The 24,205-nt window shown below is 39.4% G+C and overlaps 1 protein-coding gene across 1 annotated transcript in view; it reads left to right on the top strand.

Annotated features, from left to right (window-relative positions):
- The window catches only part of TAFA4 (TAFA chemokine like family member 4), a 122,398-nt gene that overhangs the window by 89,114 nt on the left and 9,079 nt on the right, over positions 1-24,205 (top strand). Inside the window, exon 3 of the mRNA XM_059940603.1 lies at positions 12,122-12,277. Coding sequence (XP_059796586.1) covers positions 12,122-12,277 — 156 coding nt within the window. The remainder of the gene's footprint in view (positions 1-12,121; positions 12,278-24,205) is intronic.

The following is a 24,205-nucleotide window of genomic DNA, read 5'->3' as shown; positions in this document are numbered from 1 at the left end:
AAAATTTTCTTAAGATGAATTAGGAATGCTGAGTATGGGAGATTTTTAGATATTCTCAAAACTAAGGTAAGTGGCTGGGTTGTGTTAATGTTAGAACATATTATTGTTTTGACTTTTAATCAGTTATTGAAAAATTGTATTTGTAATGTCTATAAGAATAGGATAAAAATAGTTTTCCCCACAAAGACAGTATTCCAGGTAGATGGGAAATTTTTCTGGAGGAAAGTTGTATTTTTTGAGCGTAGGTGGACGGTCTTGGGCAGGAAAGGAAAAGGTATTTGGGATATAATTCTTAGACTGGATTAGATATGGCTTTTCAGGGAAAAATTGTAACATAGTGTAATGGATCATCTTTTATTTTATCATTGCCTTTTGCCGCATGATCATAAATGTCTACAAAAGCATTCGGGAGCTTCCCCAGTTTCCCCATGAGCTGCTCTTTAGCCCTTTGCCACTTCAGCCATTCTCTTTTGTGAAGTCTTTCCAGGTGACTTTCTCCTCTTTAATTATTAGGCTAAATCTGCCATAGTCTCAGTGAATGGCTTTGAGTGGTATTCAAGCAGCTCTACTATGTCACTTTCAATGACCTTATGAAATGCTTCATCCTTTGTAACATTTGCATCATAGGATGTTTTGGACCATCGCCGAGAGGCTCGCTGACAGCCTTGACAGGACAGTCCCTGGTGTTGAGTGGGGACTAGTTTTATGTGTGACTAGGCATATTTTTTTATTCTGATGACGTTAATGAATACTCACATAGCAATTAACACAGCTTCCATATAGACCATCCAGCACAAGGGTGGCACATAGAAAATTGGGAAGAGGAGGGTTATAAATGAACTGTCTGTGCTCCTATCAAATGCCTGCCTCTTCATTTAGGTTCCACCCATTACCTCCTACCTACTCAGACATCCCTCTAGCAGCTTTCCCTCTCTCTCAGATTTTTCCCAACAGCATACATGTTTGCTGTAAATTCTCATATCTTAAAAAAAAAATTGCTAACACCTGCATACCCTATACAGTCTCATTTCTCGTCTTCCTTTTACAACACAATTTCTAGCTATAATTATTGTCTCCAATTTCTCACTGTATGCTTTCTCTGAAACCCATTCCAATCATGATTTGCCTCCACTGTTTTTCTGATACTTTTCTTGTGAAGGCCACCCCTGACCTTAATACTGCAATGTCCAGTGGTCCTCATCTTACTTGAACTCAGAACAGCAGTTAACACGATCACTCCCTTATCCTTGAAACCTTTGTCCCCTGGGCTTGCAGAGCACCCCACATTCCTCCTTGGTTCTTTTTTTAGGCCACTGGCCACTGCTTCTCTTCTCCCAAACTCTTAGCACTGAAATGAACCTTTTAAAAAATTCTCGAGTGACAGCTATTCCCTTGGGGATTTTTACCCAGTCTGTTGGCTTTAAATACCATCCACATATTCTAATGATGAACAGATGTCTAGCTTGAAACCAGCCTTCTCTCTTAAACTCCAGACTCAAACGTCTAATCTAACTGCCTATTTGACGTTCTTCAGTTAGGAACCTAACACCTAACAAGCAAGCTCCTGGTTTGCCCTCTTTAATTTAAGAGTCAGCCCCACCCTTCTCGTTGTTGAAGGTAACAACCTCAGAGTCTGCATCGACTCCTCTCTTCCTCTCACATCGTACATTTAACCCATCAACACATCCTGTCACCTCTACCTTCTAAATATATCCAGAATGCCACCTTTTCTTACATCTCCACTGCTACCACCTGAACCAAGCCATCATCACCTCTCCCTGGGTTATGGTGACAGGAGCTGTGTCCCTTCTTCCATCCTTGTTCCTCGTTAGTCTGTGCTCATTACAGCAGGTCCTTTACAAATATTTGTCATATCCGGTCATCCTAAGTTCAGACTTCCCAGGGGCTTCCCATCCGGTCGTGAGCCTCACGGTGACCCATGAGGCTCTGGGTAACCTGCCCATTCACCCTGCATTATCTTTCAGACATCATCTCCTACTAATCTTCCCTTCTCTCACATAGCTCCAGGTAAAGGGCCTCTTTCCCTCAGGTATCTGCAAGTAATAGTCTCTCACCTGCTTTAATTTCACACTGACGTGTTAGTTTCTTAGGCCCTCCCTGTTTTAAATTCCATTTTTCATGCTTTGTGTTTCTTTCATCACAAAAATACGAAAGATTCTTGAGGAAGAGGGTTTTTTTGTCCTGTTTTATTCAGTGTTACATTTCCATGTGTCTGGCACAGAGCAAGTGCTCAACGAATATTTATTGAATAAATATGTAAACAAAAAACCCAAAGTCATTTATTCAACATCTATGGTGTAAGTAGCTCACAATTAAACACTTTTCATTCATTAAGCACTTTAATTGAAACTTCATAACCATCATGTGTGATAGATAATGTACTAGTTGTGTATCAGAAAAATGAGACTGAATTACTCAGTTGAATTCCCCAAGTGGGGAAGCTGGCATTCCATTTCAGCAATTCTGACTCCAAGCCCAGGGCTCTCCCCTTGGTTACCAACAGGGAAGAATTCCATTTCCACCTTAGGAGAATCGTTAGATATTTCCATTTGGTATCTCTACTTGTTGAGGCCAGAAGCATCTCTCTTTTTTACTACTGTGTCCTCAACCCCAGCAGAGGGCCTGGCTCATAGTAGGGGCTCAGAGGATATTTGTCTGCACAGCTAAGTTACCATGTTTGTCCAGCTGATGGTCCCATGGCTACCATAGTCTTAACTTCTGTGATGTCTCTCTTTTTGACAAAAAGCCAAGTTGGAGCTGGGATAGGGGAAGAAAGTTGAGAATTATAAGGGAAGCACAACTAGGAATACTGGGCATGTTTCCCAAAGGCAGGTGACTAGCCACTGCCTCATTCTCTGCTTTCATTTCATGAAATCTTGTTTTCAGCCTTTTGTTTCCTCTGTTCTGCTTCCATGGAGGGGGGAGGCTGAGAATGCCATAGAGAATACCTTGCTCAAATCAAATAAATGCCTTCTAAGATCACTGGAGTGTGACGCTTCCCTCTGAGGGTGTATTTTCTTGTGCTGGGCTGGAGGAGGAAGGGAAAAAAGGATTTAAACAAAAGGAAAAGGATTCAAGGGAAGTAATAGGATAAAGAAAAAGTCACCCTAATCTGATGCCTTCTGTCTCTCCATCAGCTTTCAAGTAGTTTCAGCCGAAGAACTTTTATTGCAAATATGGTTTTATATTTTACCTCCTTTACACTGGGAAAGCCCTGACTGCACTGGGACAAATAGTTATTTACTCTGCTGTTTGCAACTTTTCTTAAAAGCATATTTATTTATTTATTTATTAAAAACAATTTTTTTTAAAACATCTTTATTGGAGTATAATTGCTTTACATTGTTGTGTTAGTTTCTGCTGTATAACAAAGTCAATCAGCTATACGTATACATATATCCCCATATCTCCTCCCTCTTGCGTCTCCCTCCCACCCTCCCTATCCCACCCCTCTAGGTGGTCACAAAGCACCCTGCTGGTCTCCCTGTGCTATGCGGCTGCTTCCCACTAGCTATCTATTTTACGTTTGGTAGTGTATATATGTCCATGCCACTCTCTCACTTCATCCCAACTTACCCTTCCCCCTCCCCATGTCCTCAAGTCCATTCTCTACGTCTGCGTCTTTATTCCTCTCCTGCCCCTAGGTTCTTCAGAACCCTTTTTGTTTTTTTTAGATTCCATATATATGTGTTAGCATACGGTATTTGTTTTTCTCTTTCTGACTTACTTCACTCTGTATGACAGACTCTAGGTCCATCCACCTCACTACAAATAACTCAATTTCATTTCTTTTTATGGCTGAGTAATATTCCACTGTATATATGTGCCACATCTTCTTTATCCATTCATCTGTTGATGGACACTTAGGTTGCTTCCATGTCCTGGCTGTTGTAAATAGAGCTGCAGTGAACAATGTGGTACATGACTCTTTCTGAATTATGGCTTTCTCAGGGTATATGCCCAGTAGTGGGATTGCTGGGTCATATGGTAGTTCTATCTTTAGTTTTTTAAGGAAGCTCCATACTGTTTTCCATAGTGGCTGTATCAATTTACATTCCCACCAACAGTGCAAGAAGGTTCCCTTTTCTCCACACCCCCTCCAGCATTTATTGTTTTAGATTTTTTGATGACGGCCATTCTGACTGGTGTGAGGCGATACCTCATTGTAGTTTTGATTTGAATTTCTCTAATGATTAGTGATGTTGAGCATCCTTTCATGTGTTTGTTGGCAATCTGTATATCTTCTTTGGAGAAATGTCGATTTAGGTCTTCTGCCCATTTATGGATTGGGTTGTTTGGTTTTTTTGATATTGAGCTGCATGAGCTGCTTGTAAATTTTGGAGATTAATCCTTTGTCAGTTGCTTCATTTGCAAATATTTGCTCCCATTCTGAGGGTTGTCTTTTCATCTTGTTTATGGTTTCCTTTGCTGTGCAAAAGCTTTTAAGTTTCATTAGGTCCCGTTTGTTTATTTTTGTTTTTATTTCCATTTCTCTAGGAGGTGGGTCAAAAAGGATCTTGCTGTGATTTATGTCATAGAGTGTTCCGCCTGTGTTTTCCTCTAAGAGTTTGATAGTGTCTGGCCTTACATTTAGGTCTTTAATCCATTTTGAGTTTATTTTTGTATATGGTGTTAGGGAGTGTTGTAATTTCATTCTTTTACATGTAGCTGTCCAGTTTTCCCAGCACCACTTATTGAAGAGGCTGTCTTTTCTCCATTGTATATTTTTGCCTCCTTTATCAAAGATAAGGTGACCGTATGTGAGTGGGTTTATCTCTGGGCTTTGTATCCTGTTCATTGATTTGTATTTCTGTTTTTGTGCCAGTACCATACTGTCTTGATGGCTGTAGCTTTGTAGTATAGTCTGAAGTCAGGGAGCCTGATTCCTCCAGCTCTGATTTTCTTTCTCAAGACTGCTTTGGCTATTCGGGGTCTTTTGTGTTTCCATACAAATTGTGCAATTTTTTGTTCTAGTTCTGTGAAAAATGCCATTGGTAGTTTGATAGGGATTGCACTGAATCTGTAGATTGCTTTGGGTAGTATAGTCATTTTCACAATGTTGATTCTTCCAATCCAAGAACATGGTATATCTCTCCATCTGTTTGTATCATCTTTAATTTCTTTCATCAGTGTCTTATAGTTTTTCTGCATACAGGTCTTTTGTCTCCTTAGGTAGGTTTATTCCTAGGTATTTTATTCTTTTTGTTGCAGTGGTAAATGGGAGTGTTTCCATAATTTCTCTTTCAGATTTTTCATCATTAATGTATAGGAATGCAAGAGATTTCTGTGCATTAACTTTGCATCCTGCTACTTTACTAAATTCATTGATTAGCTCTAGTAGTTTTCTGGTAGCATCTTTAGGATTTTCTATGTATAGTATCATGTCATTTGCAAACAGTGACAGTTTTACTTCTTCTTTTCTGATTTGGATTCCTTTTATTTCTTTTTCTTTTCTGACTGCTGTGGCTAAAACTTCCAAAACTATGTTGAATGATAGTGGTGAGAGTGGGCAACCTTGTCTTGTTCCTGATCTTAGTGGAAATGGTTTCAGTTTAAAAGTATATTTAATAAGAAAAAAAGATATGTATTTAAGCAGATAAAGTTAATCCATCCTCTATAGCAATCCCAAAGCAATCAATTTTTTTGGTAAGGATTGTCATAACTCTTTTAATGTTATATACATCAATTATTCAGGTGAGTGAGGAACCAGGCATCTTAAATTTTACAATTCTGCAAATATTAATTTTGAGTCACCTTTTTGAAAAGAACATATACAACCTGATTGCAAGTTCAGAAGTGTGGAAAAGAATCAAGGAAGTTTCAAGTTTCCCCACTTATAAAATATGTCCTCAAGAACACTGAGAATAGTGTCTGCCACATAGCGTACTGTATGAAAGTGTTGGGTAAATAAATAGAAATAAATATGCTTCCATCTACCTGCCCAGACAAAACTGGAAGGAAAATGGCCCAGAAACTGACAAGGTTAACAGCAAAAAAAAGGACAGTTTTTTTTTCCCCCTCTTTGGCCAGTTTCTGTCCAGTGAACCTGGCTCCACTTCTGGATAATTCATTCGTATATACTCCAATTCACACCTTGAAGCTCTAAAGTAAGAGAAATGAAAGATTTCAGCTACAACTTCTCACTTATTGCACAGGTCTTATGTATATGTATTTAGCTGTCGTTTTCAAGACAGATCCCCAACTGAAATGTTCCCTGCTGTTTAAGAGAGAAAATGCATCTTTGTTTTAAGTGAATTTACCTGAAGTGGCCACTTTCTGGTACTAAGCTTATTGAACAAGGTATCCCTTTTGTATGTTTTTAGAGAACTAAGCCACTAGTTTCTTGTCTGTTTTCTACTTGCATTTTTTTTTTTTCATCCAGCAACACTATACTACATAGCTGTATGATGTTTACGATGGTTACATTTATATTTCAACTTGACTGGCAGGGTGCCCAGTCACACATTATTCTGGGTGTTTCTGTGAGGGTGTTTTGGATAAGATTAATATTTGAATCTATAGACTGAGTGAAGCAGATTGCCCTCCCTAGCGTGGGTGGGCCTCATCCAATCAGCTGAAGGCCTGAATAGAGCAAAAAGCCTAACCTTCCCCTTGAATAAGAGAGAATTCTTCCAGACTTTGAATTGGGATGTACCTTTTCCTGTTTTTGCACTCAAACTGAAACATCAGCTCTTACTGCATCATGAATCTGTCCACCCTTGGACACATCTTGTTGGCTCCCTTTCTTTGGAGAACTCTGACTAATACAATGTTGACACGTGAGCTGCTCAAGCATGTATAATCAGTGATTTCTGTGCATCGGCCCACACTGGATCCCTATCTTCTGCCATCATTCCTTCAGCAGTTTCAAGTACCTGTTTCTGAGAACCCATCTCCTGTGCCAGGAACAAAGATTACAAAGAAATGAGGCACATCCTTATTCAAAGATTACTGTCACATGTCAACAGTACACACATTTCTAGAAAGACTGTCTAAATGGAGCCACACAAACATTGTTAGCAAGTAGAAAAGATGTTTATGTGGGAAACTTGTGACTTGCTGAGGTAGAGATACTATTTTGGCTGTACTTGGTGAAATATTAGCTACCATAGCTACTACATTTTCTGCTGTGAGAGCATAGACACTGCCTGGGTTTGAATCTCTTTCTATTTTCTAGTTGTGTTAACTTGGGCAAATAAATTTCTGGACATTTTATTAATGTAAAATAGGAATAAAAATAGTGCCTGTATTGTAGCAGTTTAAAAGATTACATAGAATATTTGTAGAAAGTTTAGAAGAGTGCCTGCCACCTACCATATTTTATCAAATCTAAGATGCTGTCAGTTGTGAAATATACTGCTGTTTTGTGTATTTCAAAGAAAGAAAAGCAATGCCAATTATAATGGTAAGATGCTATCAGTTGTGACACATCCTGACATGTTAAAATATGTATCTTAAAATCAATGAAGTACCATAGTTGGTGCTATATAAATGAATAAAATTCTAGACCAGGCAAGCTGATTATTCAGAGACAAGATTGAATAGAAGAAAAAAACTATTTGCATTTGTGGATGGTTATCTAAATAGCAACAAAATTCTAAGCAAACTATAATATTAATGAATGTTCACATCACTTCTTGACTATTCTAGGAAGTTACTAAAGCATATTTCTTTTATTTTCTTAATGAGGTTTAGAGCTGCTTTCATTATAGACTCTCTAGGGCCATTAAAAATCTAATTAAGGCATGATGGCTGTTATAGACTGAGTGTTTGTGCACCGCCCCCCCCCCCCCCCGCCCACCAAATTCATATGTTGAAGCTCTAACCCCCAAATGTGACTGTATCTGGAAAGAGCGTCTGTGAGGAGGTGATAGAGGTTAAATGAGGTCATAAGGTGGGCCCTAATTTAATAGGGCTGGTGTCCTTAGGAAAAAAAGGAGGAGACACCAGAGCACGTGCTCTCTCTCTCTCTCTGCCATGTGAGGACATGGTAAGAAGGAGGCTGTTTAAAGCCAGGAAAAGAGCTCTCACCAGGAATTGAATTGGCCAGCACCTTGATCTTGGATTTCTGGCTTCCAGAACTCTGAGAAATAAATGTCTGTTGTTGAAGCCACCCAGTTTGTGGTAGTTTGTTGTGGCAGCTGAGCAAACTGAGACAATGGCCAACAGGGAGGGTGGTCACTGAGAGAAGACTGAGGATGAATTCATCCCGGCCACCCCTCTTCCCCCTCCGTGGCTACTCATTACCTCTCCAGGACTGTTTGATCTGAAGTGCTTATTTGCAATTGGAAACTACAGAAAGGATCTCCCCATGAACTCTTCCCAATCCTCACTTTTCTGCTTACTTGGTGCTAAAGTCCCATGCTACTTTACTGACATTGTAATTACTCTTTATTTTTTACTTATTTACAACTGTACACAACTACCTGTGGGAAATCAACACTCTTCTTTCGAACATTTAATTAGGTTTATAGTTTTAATTACTCCTTTCATATTTATGTTTTCCTCTGTAGTGGATTGAAAACGTTCTCTCATGCTGGCGATTTGACTCTCTGGGTACTGGTTCCGCTTTTATGTATTTTACAAATGAAACTTTGCCTTAGTGTTTGTTCTCACCATTAATTGGATTTTGCTTCCACCATTTAAGACAGTATGACAGGGAAGGGCCAGAAAAAATTCACCATGATATAGAGGTTACTTTGTAGAAGGTCTATCTTTATGGATTAAAAATCTGAAATACAGAATTTTAAAAAGGAGCTTTGTTATTCGAAGCACATACACCAAACAACAGAAACCAAGCAAAGCATTAACCTGTGGGAATCCTTGGGGAAACCTGTTTTAATGAGTAGATGAGATTTCTTGTAATTCACAGAACAATTTATATGTAAATGGTGTATCTGAAAATCATGAGGGTGCTCAAGGGTGCCTGAAAAGCTTGCCTTTCATTAATAATTTCTAACATTGCCTCTACAATCTTGTTTCAATTTTTTTTTTATCAGAGCAAAGGTAAGTCTTTCCATCTTGGTATAACCAGAGTTGGTGTATTAGTTATCCATTGCTGTGTAACAAATTAGCCCCCATCTTAGATGCTTGAAACAATCAACAAACAGTTGGCTCTTGAACATAGGTTTGAACTGTGCAGGTCCACTCTACTCTGATTTTCTCCAATAAATATGTACTATAGTACCATACGACCTGTGGTTGGCTGAATCCATGGATGCATAACTACAAGTAAGGAGGGCCAACCATAAGTTATACTCAGGTTTTCGACTGGGTGTGTGGGGTCAGCGCTTCTAACTCCTGCATCGTTCACAGGTCAACTATATATTATTTTACACAGTCTTTGAGCAGCAGGAATCTGGGAATGGCTTAGCTGGGTGGTCCAGACTCAGGGTTGTTAGACTGCAGTTGAGCTGTTGGCTGGGATTGTAGTCTTTGAAGCCTTCACTAGGGCTGTAGGATCCACTTCCAAACTCACTCATGGCAGCACACAGCATGATTTCCTCCAGAGTGACTGATGAGCAAGCAAGGGACTGCACTGCTGTCTTTTATAACCTGACTGTGGAAGTGATAAACCATCACTTCTGATGTATGCTATTGGCACTGGCACACAGACCAATGCTTGTGCGGTGTAGGAGGGAATATACCTAGAAGCTCACTTACAGGGTTGTTGGCAGGGGACTTCAGTTCCTTGCCACAAGGGCCCCTTTATAGGGCCACTTATCCCATGGTTTCCTTTGAGTGAGTGATCCAAAAGGCACAGAAAGGGTGACCACCTAATTTTGGAAGTGACATATCATTTCCTCTGCACGCTATTGGTCATAAAGACCAACCGTGGTACCATGTGGGAAGGGACTGCACAAACGTGTGGACAGTAGGAGGCAGGGAGCATTAGGGGCCATCTTAGATGGTGGCTGCCACAGCTGACATGACCTTGAACGAAACGACAGACTCATGGAGTGGAATCATCCCCTCAGGTCCAGCCATGAGAATGGGTCCACTTAGTGTTAAGCTAAGTTCTCTCTTGGTTTTACAATCTCGTGATAATTTTCCAATAAATTCTCTTTGGCTTACGTGAGCTTAGATCACTTTCCATTGTTAAAAGAGTCCTAACTGATAAAATGAACTCCAATGTAAATTAAACGTAAACCATTTTCTGTTTGTTACAGGACTATGGAAGTCAGTTTTATCATTGTTGGTGATGGGAGATAGAAGTATAGAATTGTGGACAGAGCAGTGAGAACCTGTGGTGCTAGGATGGAATTGGAGATGCCAGTGTGGACTTACGCTGTACACACACACACACACACACACACACACACACACACACACACACACACTTCTTAGGTCTATCTGCCCTTTCAGCCCCAAATCACTCCCTGGTAGCAATGAATAAACCTTTGTGCCAAGGTCCTGGTTTCTAAATCTGAAGCCCCACTAAAAACAATCAGGGCTGCTTGGAGAAAAATGATGAGGGCAGGGAAAATCTGGCACATCTTTTGAGCCAGAAAGTTAGTTAAGATCTCAAAGAATAATGGGGATATGTCAAAATGACACAGCTGCCGGTATGAAGGGGCTCCTCCTGTCTAGATCTGAGATAATTTGAATATTAATATAGAATCAGTTTTGCAACCATAATATTAATAATTGGTTCTGGTGGAAGTCATCAATGGATGCTAAAAATAGTGGGTCAGAGTTTGAAGAGTGGAGTGTTTACATAGTTTGAATATATTTCCCCTTAAAATGCTTATTAATTACAAAGGGCAAAATCGTACCTTTAGAAATGGAGAAATCTGGCAGCCACCACCTTAAGCATGTGATTAAAAGTAACAGCACCAAAAGCTGGATAAATGACATTATGTGCCTCCTGATATGATGCACTGAGAAGAACATAGTGTCACTTCTGCGGTAATCTGCTAAAAGTGCATTACCTGACTCTAATCAGGAGGAGACATCAGACAAATCCAAACTGAGGAACATTCTACAAAATAACTGACATGTGTTCTTTAAAAATGTCAAGGTCAAGAAAGATAAAGGCTGAGGAATAGTTCCTGATTAAAGAAGGCTAAAGAAATGTGGACTAAATATAATGTAGGCTTCTGCATTGGATCCTGAGCAGGGGGGGAAATGGCTCTAAAGGACATTTTTGGGACAAGTGGAAAAATTTGACTGTAGATTGTCAGTTATATAATAGCACTGTATTAATGTTAAATGTCCTGAATTCGTTAATTATGTCAGAGAAAGTCTTTATTCTTGGGAAATACACAGTATTTAGGGGTGAAGGAGTGTCATGTCTGCAACTTACTCTCAAATGGCTCAGAAAAATATATGAAAGAGAGTGAATGATAAAGCAAATTGGGGTCACATGTTAACAATTAGGGAATCTAGGTAAAAGGTCTTATATCAGTTTGCTATTGTTGCTGTGACAAATTACCGTAAATTTAGCGGCTTGTTTCTGTAGGTGAGAGGTCTGGCACAGTTTGGCTGGTTTCTCTGGGTTAAAATCAAGGTATCCGCAGGAGAGCATTCCTTTATGGGGACCCTGGGGAAGAATCTGCTTCCAAGCACATCCTGGTTTTTGGCAGAATTCAGTCTCTTGTTGTTGTAGGACTGAAGTCTCCATTTCCTTGACTCTTGGCCCCTCCATTTTCAAGCCAGCAATGGTGCTTTGAGTCCTCCTCATGGTTTAAATCTGAATTCGCCTTCTGTTTCATCTCTCTGCTTTGAAGGGCTCATCACCTTAGCTCTACAGGGATAATCCAGGATAATCTCCCTCTCTTAAATTTAACCAATTAATAATCTTAATTACATCCGCAAAATCTCTTTTGCCATGTAAGTAACATTAACATAGCTACTGGTGTGATGCCAGGGGCTAAAGTTCCTGGAAGCCAAATTTCTGTCTACCTCAGTTTTATAGGAGTTTTTTTGCACTATTCTTGCCACCTTTGTATAAGTTTAAATTTACATCAAAACAAACAAAAAGGATTCATAAGCATAGTATACATGGAATTGGGAAATGTCATGGCATCATTCACGGCCTTGGTACTTTCATTTCTTCCTAACAGCACTGGGTCTGTTTTGCTCCCCTGTTATCCACCAGGTCACCACCAAATCAAGCAAGGGACCTGTGAGGTGGTCGCAGTGCACAGGTGCTGTAACAAGAACCGCATAGAGGAGCGATCACAAACGGTCAAGTGTTCTTGCTTCCCAGGACAGGTTGCTGGCACAACTCGGGCTCAGCCTTCTTGTGTTGAAGGTAAGACCTTTCTGGTCAGTTTCCCTAATGTTGCAAAAGGACCTAACACTAAAGAACCCCCTTACTTTGTTGTCTTTGCAACTCAAAGAAAACTAGGGCTGCACCTACGTCAACTATGTCAGTGTCATTTAAAAAATGAACATAAATAAAACCCCACAGATTTCTTAATGAGTAGGGTATTAATGATGTCTCCCAAGAGGTACCAATGAGGAGTTCTGTTACTGGACAATCAGGAAGATATGCTTTGATTTCTGCTTGCCCAACTGTCTCTCCAAATATCACCCACTGGAGCAGTTTCTTCCCTAGACATGCTCTTCTGCCTCCTCTAAAACTCTATTCAGAAAGTCAGCAACCTGGTTTTCTCACCTCATTTTTGATGTTCTAGGCTAATATTCTCTTTATTTCTAGTTTACTATTTATACAGCATCTTTGGAGCAAGTTCCCTGAGAATAGTTTGGGATATCATTCATTTGGTGTTTCCCTATCCCCTAGCAGAATACGGTGCCAGTGGTTTAGAAAAAAAATGAATCAATGTTGATGGTTGTGGGTGGAGGCCTGGGATTGATTCCTTTTGATACCCCCTGGCTCCTTCCAGCAGACACCTAGTTGGAAACAAGTATCAGTCCCCAGGGGGACAGATGCATGAGGTTAAGTCTTGTAGCAGTTTCTCTGCAGTGGTGTGAAACCTCCCTGAAAACGAACACTTCCTGTCTTATCTGATGCATTTCTAAAGGTCAGCAGTTAACACACACACACATTCTTATCTCTAGAATCATACAGTCGACAATAATTAACCACATCCCACCTGCCCTACCAAACAGACACACATTTATAGACTGCATGGTGTACATGTATTGCATACGTACCAGTGCTTTGTATCAGCATGACATCAGCCACCTTTCAAACTGGAAAGTGAACGTGGAAAATGTCCCATCTCGAATTCCTCACCAGAAACCCCGGGGGCCAAATGTGTTGCTGAATTCCGATTCTGTCAGATTTAGTTAAGGCAACACAGTGCATATGCCATCTATTACCTAACAGACCTAATGTCTTCTGCAGTTGCACCCCATAATCACAGATATTAATATTTATACAGTCAAATATATGAATATTCATGCAGGATGGGATAAGGCAAGATGAAGAACCTCATGTTAATTCAAGTCAGGTATTGCTGCCATTCTAAAGAAATTCTTGCCATTTTCAGAGCTTTTTGGATTTGGGGCTTAAAGATAAAGGATTGTAGGCCTATAAAAAAAAAAGGTAAGGATCTTTAACATTCAAAAAAAAATTGCTAAGTTTGTCTCCCCAGCTGGGACAGTTTAGTGTATATATTTGCTCCATTACTGAATCCGGATCATACTCATTTTGTCTCCTTGCTCTCTCTCAAATCAGTCCACTCTTCTCTACCCCACTGTCACCTCCACAGTCTAAGGGCCTAATTACATTTTGCTGAGCCTACTACTCTTCGTCTTCCAGTTTTCACGCTGTAGCCAGAATGATCCTTCTACAGAAACAGAACTCATTACGTCACTCCCATATTTAAAGCCACACTTCAGTGACTTTCCACCGTCTTTAAAATGAAATCCAAATTCCTTACCACGGCTTGGCTGATGAAGCCCTGCGTAATCTCGTTCTGTCTTACTTTTTTCTTTGAACTACTGTACCCCAGGCAAACTGGAGTCTTTTCTGTTCCCTTTCATCTCTGCACTTCACCTGTCTATATCCATTGCCTGAATCGTTGCCTTCATCCCCCCAACACACATTTGTCCACTTAATGCCTAGTCTCCTTTCAAGTCTTCTATATGTTCTTGTATCTCCCCATACTTCCAGTTCATGACGTGCATCTTGTTTTGTTGTAAAAACTTGTCGAATGTATGCTTCCCATTAGTCTGCAAGTTGCTTGAGGATGGGAACTGGGTCTCTTATTTACATCTCCCCGCAGTGGCTGGTGCATGATGAGTTTTAGCACAGGAGAGAGTGATTTCATCTTCACTAAGCACAGATTCATTTCAAAAGGTAACAACAATGGTTGCTTGCCTCTGTAGATTTTATTTAATTTTTAATTAACAGTTGTAAAGATTTTTAATGTTTTTATTGAAGTATAGTTGACATACAATATTATGGTAGTTTTAGGTGTACAACATAGTGGTTTGACATTGATAAACATTACATACTGATCACCAGGATGAGTCAACCATCTGTTGCCATACAAAATTATTACAATATTATTGACTATATTCCCTGTGCTGTATATTACATCCCCATGGCTTATTTTATAACTGGGAGTTTGTACCTCTTAATTCTCTTCACCTATTTTGTCCAACCTCCCACACTTCTCCCCTCTGGAGACCACCAGTTTTTTTTTTCTGCATCTGTGAGTCTGTTTCTGTTTGGTTTTGTTTGTTGTTCTTTTTGTTTGTTTGTTTTTTAGATTCCACATATAAGTGAAATAATATGTTATTTGTCTTTCTTTGTCTGACTTATTTCACTTAGCATAATACTCTCTAGATACATTCACATTGTTGCAAACGACAGAATTTTCTTCTTTTTTTATATTTGAGTAATATTCCATTGTATATATATACACCACATCTTCTTTATCCATTCATCTGTTGATGGGCAGTTAGATTGTTTCCATACATTGGCTATTGTAAATAATGCTGCAGTGAACATAGAGGTGCATATTTCTTTTCCAGTTAGTGTTTTTGTATTCTTTGGGTAGATAGCCAGAAGTGGGGTAGCTGCTGGATCATATGGTAGTTCTATTCCGAGTATTTTGAGGAATCTCCATACTGTCTTCCATAGTGGCTGCACCAATTTAAATTCCCAACAACAGTGTATAAGGGTTTGCTTATCCCACACGTGATTGTTTTCTTAATTTTTCTTAGTTTGTTATTAGTTTATGGAAATACAATAGATTTATGTATATTGATTTTTGTATCCTGCAACTTCACTGAATCCACTTATCAGTTTTAATAGTTTTTTGGTGGAGTCTTTAAGGTTTTTTTAATATATACTATCATGTCATCTGCAAACAGTGACAGTTTTACTTCTTGTTTTCTAATTTGGATAACTTTTATTTCTTTTTCTTGTCTGATTGTTGTGGCTAGGACTTCCCACACTGTGTTGAGTAAAAGTCGTGATAGTAGGGATCCTTGTCTTGTTCCTTATCTTAGAGGAAAAGCTTTCAGCATTTCACCATTGAGTGTGATGTTAACTGTGGGTTTATTGTATATGGCCTTTATTATGTTGAGGTACATTCCCTCTATACTCACTTTGTTGAGAGTTTTTAATCATAACTGGATGTTGAATTTTGCCAAGTGCTTTTTCTTTATCTATTGAGATGACTGTATGATTTTCTCCTTTATTTTGTAAATGTGGTGCATCACATTGATTGATTTGCAGATATTGAACCATCCTTGAATTCCTGGAATAAATCCCACTTGATCATGGCATATGGTCTTTTTAATGTACTGTTGAATTAGGTTTGCTAATATTTTGTTGAGGTTTTTTGCTTCTATCTTCATCAGGGATGTTGGCCAGTAACTGTCTTTCTTTTTTCTTTTTTTGGTGTAGAGTCTTTGTCTATAGTTTTAGTATAAGGATAATGAGTTTGGAAGCATTCCTTCCTCTTTAACTTTTTGGAATAATTTGAAAAGGATAAGTATTGACTCTTCTTTAAATGTTTTATAGAATTCATCTCTGAAGACATCTGGTCCTGGACTTTGTTGTGAGGGGTTTTTTTGTTTTGTTTTTTGGAGTATACTTGCTTTACACTGCTGTGTCAGTTTCTGCTGTACAGCAAAGTGAATCAGCCATATGTATACACATATCCCCTGATTTGTGGATTTCCTTCCCATTTAGGCCACCGCAGAGCACGAAGGTAGAGTTCCCTGTGCCATATAGTAGGGTCTCATTAGTTATCTATTTTATACTTGGTATTGATAGTGTATATATTATCAATCCCAATCTCCCAATTCATCCCAACACCCCCTTCCCCCTTGGTATCCTGTTGTGAGTTTTTGGATTATTGATTCAATTTCAATACTAGTAATCAATTTGTTCAGATTTTCTATTTCTTCCTGATTGTCTTAGAAGAATGTATGTTTCTAGGAGTTTATCTATTTCTTTGAGGTTGTTCAGTTTGTTGGTATATAATTATTTCTACTAACCTCTTATGATTCTTTGTATTTCTGTGGTGTTGGTTGTAACTTCTCTTTCATTTCTGATTTTATTTATTTGGGCCCTTTTTTTTTGCTTGATGAGTATGGCTAAACGTTAATCAATTTTGTTTATATTTTCAAAGAACAAGCTCTCAGTTTCATTGACCTTGTCTATTTTCTTTTTAGTCTCTATTTCATTTATTTCTGCTCTAATATTTATTATTTCCTTCCTTCTGCTGACTTTGGGCTTTCTTTGTTCCTCTTCTTCTAATTCCTTTAGATGGTAAGTTAGGTTGTTTATTTGAGATTTTTCTTGTTTCTTGAGGTAGGCCTGTATCACTAAATTTCCCTCTTAGAACTACATTCGCTGCGTCCTATAGATTCTGGAAAATTGTATGTTAGTTTTATTTGTTTCGAGATATTTTCTGATTTCCTCTTTGATTTCTTCATTGACGAATTGGTTTTTTGGTAATATATTGTTTAGTCTCCACGCATTTGTGTTTTATCCAGGTTTCTTTTTGTAATTTGATTTCTTGTTTCATACCTCTGTGGGTGGTTGAAAGTGCTTGATTTCAGTTGTCTTAAATTTATTGAGACTTGTGTTATGGAACAATGTGACCTATCCTGGAGAATGTTCCATGTGCTCTTGAAATGTATGTGTTTTTTCTGCTTTTATAGGAAACTTTATTTTATACTGGAGTACAGTTGATTAACAGTGTTGTGTTAGTTTCAGGTGTATAGCAAAGTGATTCAGTTATATATATACATGTTTCTACTCTTTTTCAAATTCTTTTCCCATTTGGCTTATTACAGAGTATGGAGCAGAGTTCCCTGCTGCTATACAGTAGCCTTGTTGGTTATCTATTTTAAATATAGAGATGTGTACATGTCAAGCCTAAACTTCCAATCTATCCCTCCCCCCACCCTTCCCCCCAGTATCTATAAGTTCCTTCTCTAAGTCTGTGATTCTGTTTCTGTTTTGTAAATAAGTTCATTTGTATCCGTTTTCTTAGATTCCATATATAAACGATATTATATGATATTTGTCTTTCTCTTTCTGACTTACTTCACTTAATATTGATGATCTCTAGGTCCATCCATGTTGCTGCAAATGGCATTATTTCATTCATTTTAATGGCTGAGTAATATTCCATTGTCTATATGTACCACATCTTCTTTATCCATTCATCTGTTGATGGACATTTAGGTTTGCTTCCATGTCTTGGCTACAGTGCTGCAATGAACACTGGGTGCCGTATCCTTTTGAACCATGGTTTTCTCTGGATATATGCCCAGGAGTGGGAGAGCCGGAACATATGGTAGCTCTATTTTTCCATTTGTAAGGAACCTCAATATGGTTTTCCATAGTGGCTCTACCAATTTACATTCCCACAAACAGTGTAGGAGGGTTCCCTTTTCTCCACCCCCTCTACAGCATTTATTGTTTGCAGATATTTTGATGATGGCCATTCTGACTGGTGTGAGGTGATATCTCATAATTTTGATTTGCATTTCTCTAGTAATTAGTGATGTTGAGCATCTTTTCATGTGCCTCTTGGCCTTCTGTATGTCTTCTTTGGAGAAATGTCTATTTAGGTCTTCTGCCCATCTTTTGATTGGGTTGTTTGTTTTTTTGATACTGAGTCACATGAGCTGTTTGTAAATTTTGGAGACTAATCCCTTGTTGGTCGAATCATTTGCAAACATTTTCTCCCATTCTGTGGGTTCTCTTTTCATTTTGTTTATGGTTTCCTTTACTGTGCAAAAGCTTTTGAGTTTAATTAGGTCCCATTTGTTTATTTTTGTTTTTATTTCCATTACTCTTGGAGACGGATCGAAAAAGATATTACTGTGATCTGTGTCAAAGAGTGTTCTGCCTATGTTTTCCTCTAAGAGTTTTATAGTATCTGGTTTTACATTTAGGTCTTTAATCCATCTTGAGTTTACTTTTTTTGTGTGCTTTTTTTTTGGTGGACTGTATCTATTAAGGTCATCTGATCTAATGTGTCACTTAAGGCCAATGTTTCATTATTGATTTTTTGTCTGGATGATCTGTCCATTGAGGTAAGTGGGGTGTTCACGTCCTCCTATTATACCTGTCAAGTTCTACCTTTATATCTGTTAATATTTACTTTATGTGTTTAGGTGCTCCTCTGTTGGGTGCATAGATATTTATGAGCATTATACCTTGTTGGATTGATCCCTTTATCATTAGGTAATGTCCTTCTTTGTCTCTGTTTACAGTTTATGTGTTAGAGTCTATTCTAAGTATTGCTACATCTGCTGTTGATTCCCTTTAGTGTATTTTTCATTTAAGTTACTGTATTTTTTTTTTAATCAGAGTATAGTTGATTTACAATGTTGTGTTAGTTTCAGGTGTACAGCAAAGTGAATCAGTTATACATATACATACATCCACTCTTTTTTAGATTCTTTTCCCATACAGGCCATTACAGAGTACCGAGTAGAAGTTACTGTATTCTTTAGTTGATTTTATTTTTGAAGTTCTATCCCTTTTTTGAAGTTCTCACTGAGTTCATTCATTCTTCTCCTTTGTTCAGTGAGTGTCTTTGTGACTATTACTTTGTGACTATTACTTTAAACTCTTTAGCTGGTAAATCGGTTACCTCCATTTCATTTAGTTCTTTTTCTGTTTTTTTTTTTTTACTGTTTATTTCCATTTGGAAGGTGTTTGTCTCCTCATTTTGGCTAACTACATATATGAGGTATGTCAGCTATGTCTCCCAGTCTTGAAAGAGTGGCCTTATGTACAAGGTGCCCTGTGGGGCCCAGTGGCACAGTCACCCTTGGTCACCAGAGCCAGGTGCTCCAGAGGTATCACCGGCATGGGCTGTATGCACCCTCCTTTTATGGTTGAGTCTTAATTGCTACAGACACACTGGTTGGTGGGCAGGGCTGACCCCCAGGCTGGCTGGTTGCATGGGTTGGCCAGGACTGTTATGGGGCACGTTGATGTGTAGAACTCTCCTCTGGCACAACTGGCTGTGAGGCCTGATCATGACTCTTGTGGGACTGCTGGTGTGCGGAGCTCTCCTAATGGGAGCTGCTTTAGAGGGACACCAGTGCCAGCCAAGCTGCTGGGTGGGGTAGGGGGCAAGAACCATTTTGGAGGGGCACTGGTAATGGCTGAGGTGGCCCATCAGGTAGGACAGGAGCTACTTTGGTGGGACTGATCACAGCGCGGTAGGGTCTTAGGGGAATGCTGGAGTGGGGCACACAGTGTTAGCTAGGTAGATGGAGAGTTACGGAAATGGTGCACATCAGTGCTGGGCAAGCTAGGTAAAAGGAGCGCTAAAAAAACAACAACGGTTCCTGACAGCACTTCTGTCCCTGGAGAAAGTTCCACCGGCTCCCTGCCCCTCTGGCATGTGTCCTAAATTTAGTCGATGAATTTCCTTCTTGCGTGACACAGGCACTTTGCAAGCTGGTGCCTGCGTACTGGGACTTGGAGCAAGTGAGTTTGTATGTGAATCCTTCAAGAGTGGAGTCTCAGTTTTCTCCATTCCTCCAGCTCTCCTTGACGCAAGCTCCATTAGTTTTCAAGGCCAGATGTTCTAAGGGCTCATCTTCCTGGTGCAGGACCCCTGGGCTGGGGCAGTTGATGTGGGGCTCGGACCCTTTGCTCCTCGGCAGGGAGCTTCATGGTTGTGATAGCCCTCCTGCTTGTGGGTCCCCGCACCAGGGGTGTGGGTTCTGACTAGATCACATCTCTGCCCTTTGTACCTGTTTGGATGTGGCCTTTTCTTTATAGCCTCAGTTGTAGAAAATATGTTCTCCTAGTCTCTAGGTCATGCTCAGAAATAGTTGTTCTATAGGTATTTGTAGTTTTGGTGTGTCCATGGGAGGAGGTAAGCTCAGGATCTTCCTATTCTGCCATTTTATCCAGAACCAACATCGCCTCTGTATATTTTAAACTTCTACAGGAGCTCACGAATCATAACAAACTGTATTTATACTGTCTAGTTTAGAATATTTGGATATAAAAATCTTACATATCTAAATAATGTTTTACAATACTCAAAGCACTTTTATCGATGCCTGGAAAGTACAGATAGGGTAATAATTCCTATTAGCATCTGTCTCTTAGTAAAGGAAATACTAATACCTTATCATAAACTAGCTAGTTTTAAATTTTTTATATGGGAAAAATCCCTTTTGGCCTCTACCCTATGGGTACCCTATGTGGTCAATATATTTTCCATATACTTGTGTATTTAAGTAAGACAGGTCTGTAGAAAATGTGGTAGATTTCAGTATAAATGTGTTTTACACAAATGGCTATCACTCTGGATATTTCTTAATCCAATGTGCATTATTCCTATTCATATTAGGCTGTGGAGCTCTTTGTGGGCTAGTACCTACTGACCTGTTTTTTTAATCGCTCCACAGCACCCATTATATTGGACAGGTTATAATTTATTTAGCTGTTCTTCTACTGAAAGACATTTTGGTTGTGTCTGTGGCAAAGGAAACACACTCACAGGGTCCATGATTGCCCTAGTGCAGAGGATCAGTAAGTGATGGAGACCAATTATTCGGTGTCGGAGCAGAGTCTGTACAGTAGAATTTCTGTGGTGATGCAAATGTTCTTTCTGTATATCATCTCCTTATCTATATGGCATGATGTATATGTGTCCAGTATGATTGGTTGCTGCTAAGCACAGGTGGCCCTTGAGCATTTGAGATGTAACTCGTGTAAATTTACATGGGAACTTGTGACTAGAAGCTTCTATATTGGGCAGTGCAGGAGAAGCTTTATGTAAATCTTTAACTTTAGTGCAACATTTGGTGGCCAAAGCATACCAAAACCCTGAAAGATGGGATTGTAATTATGTCTTCATATTTGTGTTCCCTGCACTAGCATTGCATGGCAAATAGTCGGTGCTCAGTCAATGTTTATTGGCTCAAAGTCACGGAGGAGGTGTAGGAAGTTGTAGTTTAGGCTCTAGTTAGGATGTATGTCTGTTTTCATATCTCCCTGATCATCTGTTCCTTATCTGAATATGTTTTGATTAGGGCTTTTTAGCTTTACCTGCTTAATCTTTATCCCATAATAATTATGCAGTATCATGCTGCTAATTGGCACGTGGGAAGTCCTAGTCTCTGCTGATATGTTCCTTTTATCTTATTTGTCACTAAGAATAGAGGATCTAAAATATAAAATTTACTTGAATTTACATTTAAATTAAAACCAAGGCGAGAAGACATTGGGGGGGGCACTTATTGATGTTGGTATAGACACTGGACTATCTTTATGCATTTCTGTTAATCCACACCACAGATACTTATCTGGTGTTTTTTGTTGCTCTTCCATAAAATCATAGCTTTTACTAGTTAAAAAGGGAGAAAAAAATAGCTTTTTTTCCCCTCCCATCAGGCTTTTTTGTTATAATTAACTTATGAAATCCCCCTGAATTATTGAAATTGAAATGTGTCTGTCTGTCTGTAATACACATTTGGGATTTGGGAGAAGGGATGGGGAATTGTTTGATTAAAGCTATGATTACTTGGATCCTAAAACAGAAACTATTTAGCTGTTAAGCATTCTTGCTTTTGACTCGTCTACTGGCATAGACAAGGCTGTTTTGTGGTAGGAACTGTATTCTACACATTTATCAAGAGAGAATGCTGAATCGTTTTAGGATAAAATGAGATAAATGTGTAGTACAATGAAACTTAGTTTATTTTGTCAAAGTGAATGCTTTCTAAACATCGGTTTTAAAAAAACTTACGACGAAAGCCTAGGAATGGAGGACAGTTAACTTTTTAAAGCTATTTTTCTTTTCCTTTCGATGATGCCCAAATATCTTTTCTGAGATGTCAGATTTCGCTTATTTAAGGACAAGAGTTACTGTGTGTATTGCAGACATCTTTCATGGCTTTAGGGATTGTGTGGTGAGAGGCAGGGTCTGTCTTTAAGTTGTGAGTTCACAAGGTTTTGTTACCAGTTATGTTCTCTGTGCCACCTGACAGACGAAGCAGTTTTCTGAGTTCTTCTCAGTGTTGGTCAGGTAAATGACAATGAAGTATCCTTTACAAAAAGTACTTTGGAAGTTGGAAGGACATGCCCCTTGCGTATGTTTGTTCATTTATCAAGTTTTAATTTAGTGCATTTGTGCCTGGCATGTCCTAGATGCTGGAGGGTAGCATAATAATTAGACTCAGGTCCTGCTTTCCAGGAACCCAGAGTTTTCTCGGAAAGATTGGTAATTAAACTCTAGTAAATGAAGGGCTCATGGAGAAAGCAGATGAGGGGTCAGCAGTGGTGCCCATGAGAAGCCATCGGTCTGACTTTACCAGGTAGGAAGGAGCTAGGGAGGGCAGGCGTGTAGAGCACCTGAGAATGAAGGGGACAACCTTGGGAAGCGGAATCAGCTCGTCTGGCTCAGAAATGGTAGAGGACAAAGCTGGAGACGTAAACAGAGCCTGGGATATTAAAGGCCTTAGAGCATATCAAATTTTAGGACTTACTGCCTGCCTTCTGGGAATTTGTATTCAAGGAGAATGGATGAAGCAGACTCTGCCGATAAGAAAGGGTATGAAGTGCTAGGAACAAAGTGCATATAAAATACCCTGAGGTTTCTGAGCAGGAAAAATGTGATCTCTGAATCTGACAGGTCACATAGACTGTCAGCGTAGTGAGCCCAGGATTAGCCAGGATTTGTGTGTGTGAAAGAGAGATACAAAGGTTAGACTTGTGGAATCGCCCACGGTGGAGGGAGGACGGAAGGCATGGAATAGAGGTGGCATGATGATATTTACCATGAATTAGTATTACTTTCACCAGCCAAAGCTTTGATGAGGTCTGATGAACTAGCATAGCCTCTCATGTTGGGCCGAGTACATCTAAATCATCACCATAGATAACCACAGATCAATGTTTCTCAGCCGGGGGTGATTTTCTCCCCGCACCCCGGGGGACATATGACCATGTCTGGTGACACTTCTGGTTGTTATGCTGGGGGAGAGGGTGCTAATGGCATCTAGCAGGTAGAGGCCAGGGATACTGCTGAATAGCCATGGTGAATGCACAGGATAGACACCCCCAATGAAGAATGATCTGGTCCCAAACGTGGGTCAAGAGACCCTGCCTTAGCGGTCTCTGCCAAATGTGCATGTGCTTGTGTGAGAGGGCATTTAGCTGGGAAGACAAACCTGGATCACGGAAGAGTAGTCTGTACGTCCTCATCCTCAGCCTCCCGCCGTACTCTGTGCAGATAACAATACTGTGTCATTTGTGAAATGTGGGAACAAGGAAAAGGTTCCTTAAAAAAGTCATAGTCTTCTCACTACTGCTTTTATGCATGTTACCTGGGTCAGGTTGGAATGGCTTCTTTTCTTTGAATAACCAGAAATATAAATTGGCAGGGCTTTCCACCTACCTACCTATCTATCTTAAAAGTTAATAAAAAATGGCTTAATTTTTAAAGAACACAGTGAGTGTCTTGAAATAACAGTGGTGAGAGCAAAATAGCTAAAGATACAGTACGTTAAAACCTCAGAACCTATGCTTGTGACTGTTCCCATTTTCTAGATGATATATATTCCCAGAAGATGTGTTCTTAATCTCTCTGTCTGTAGTTTCAGGGTAAAAATACACTTTTCTTTCGAAAAGCCTTAACGCTGTGTAAATACAACCACACTAAATCCACAAAGGAGATGCCTGCTGTTGAGAAGTGAGCCTGTTGGTCTTATTCGAAGGCGGGCTTATCTAAATAGCTATATAAATACATATTGTGTTTTA

The sequence above is a fragment of the Balaenoptera ricei genome, chromosome 11 (assembly GCF_028023285.1).
Source record: "Balaenoptera ricei isolate mBalRic1 chromosome 11, mBalRic1.hap2, whole genome shotgun sequence".
Classification (NCBI taxonomy): domain Eukaryota; kingdom Metazoa; phylum Chordata; class Mammalia; order Artiodactyla; family Balaenopteridae; genus Balaenoptera; species Balaenoptera ricei.
This window is presented reverse-complemented; position numbering and strand designations above follow the sequence as displayed.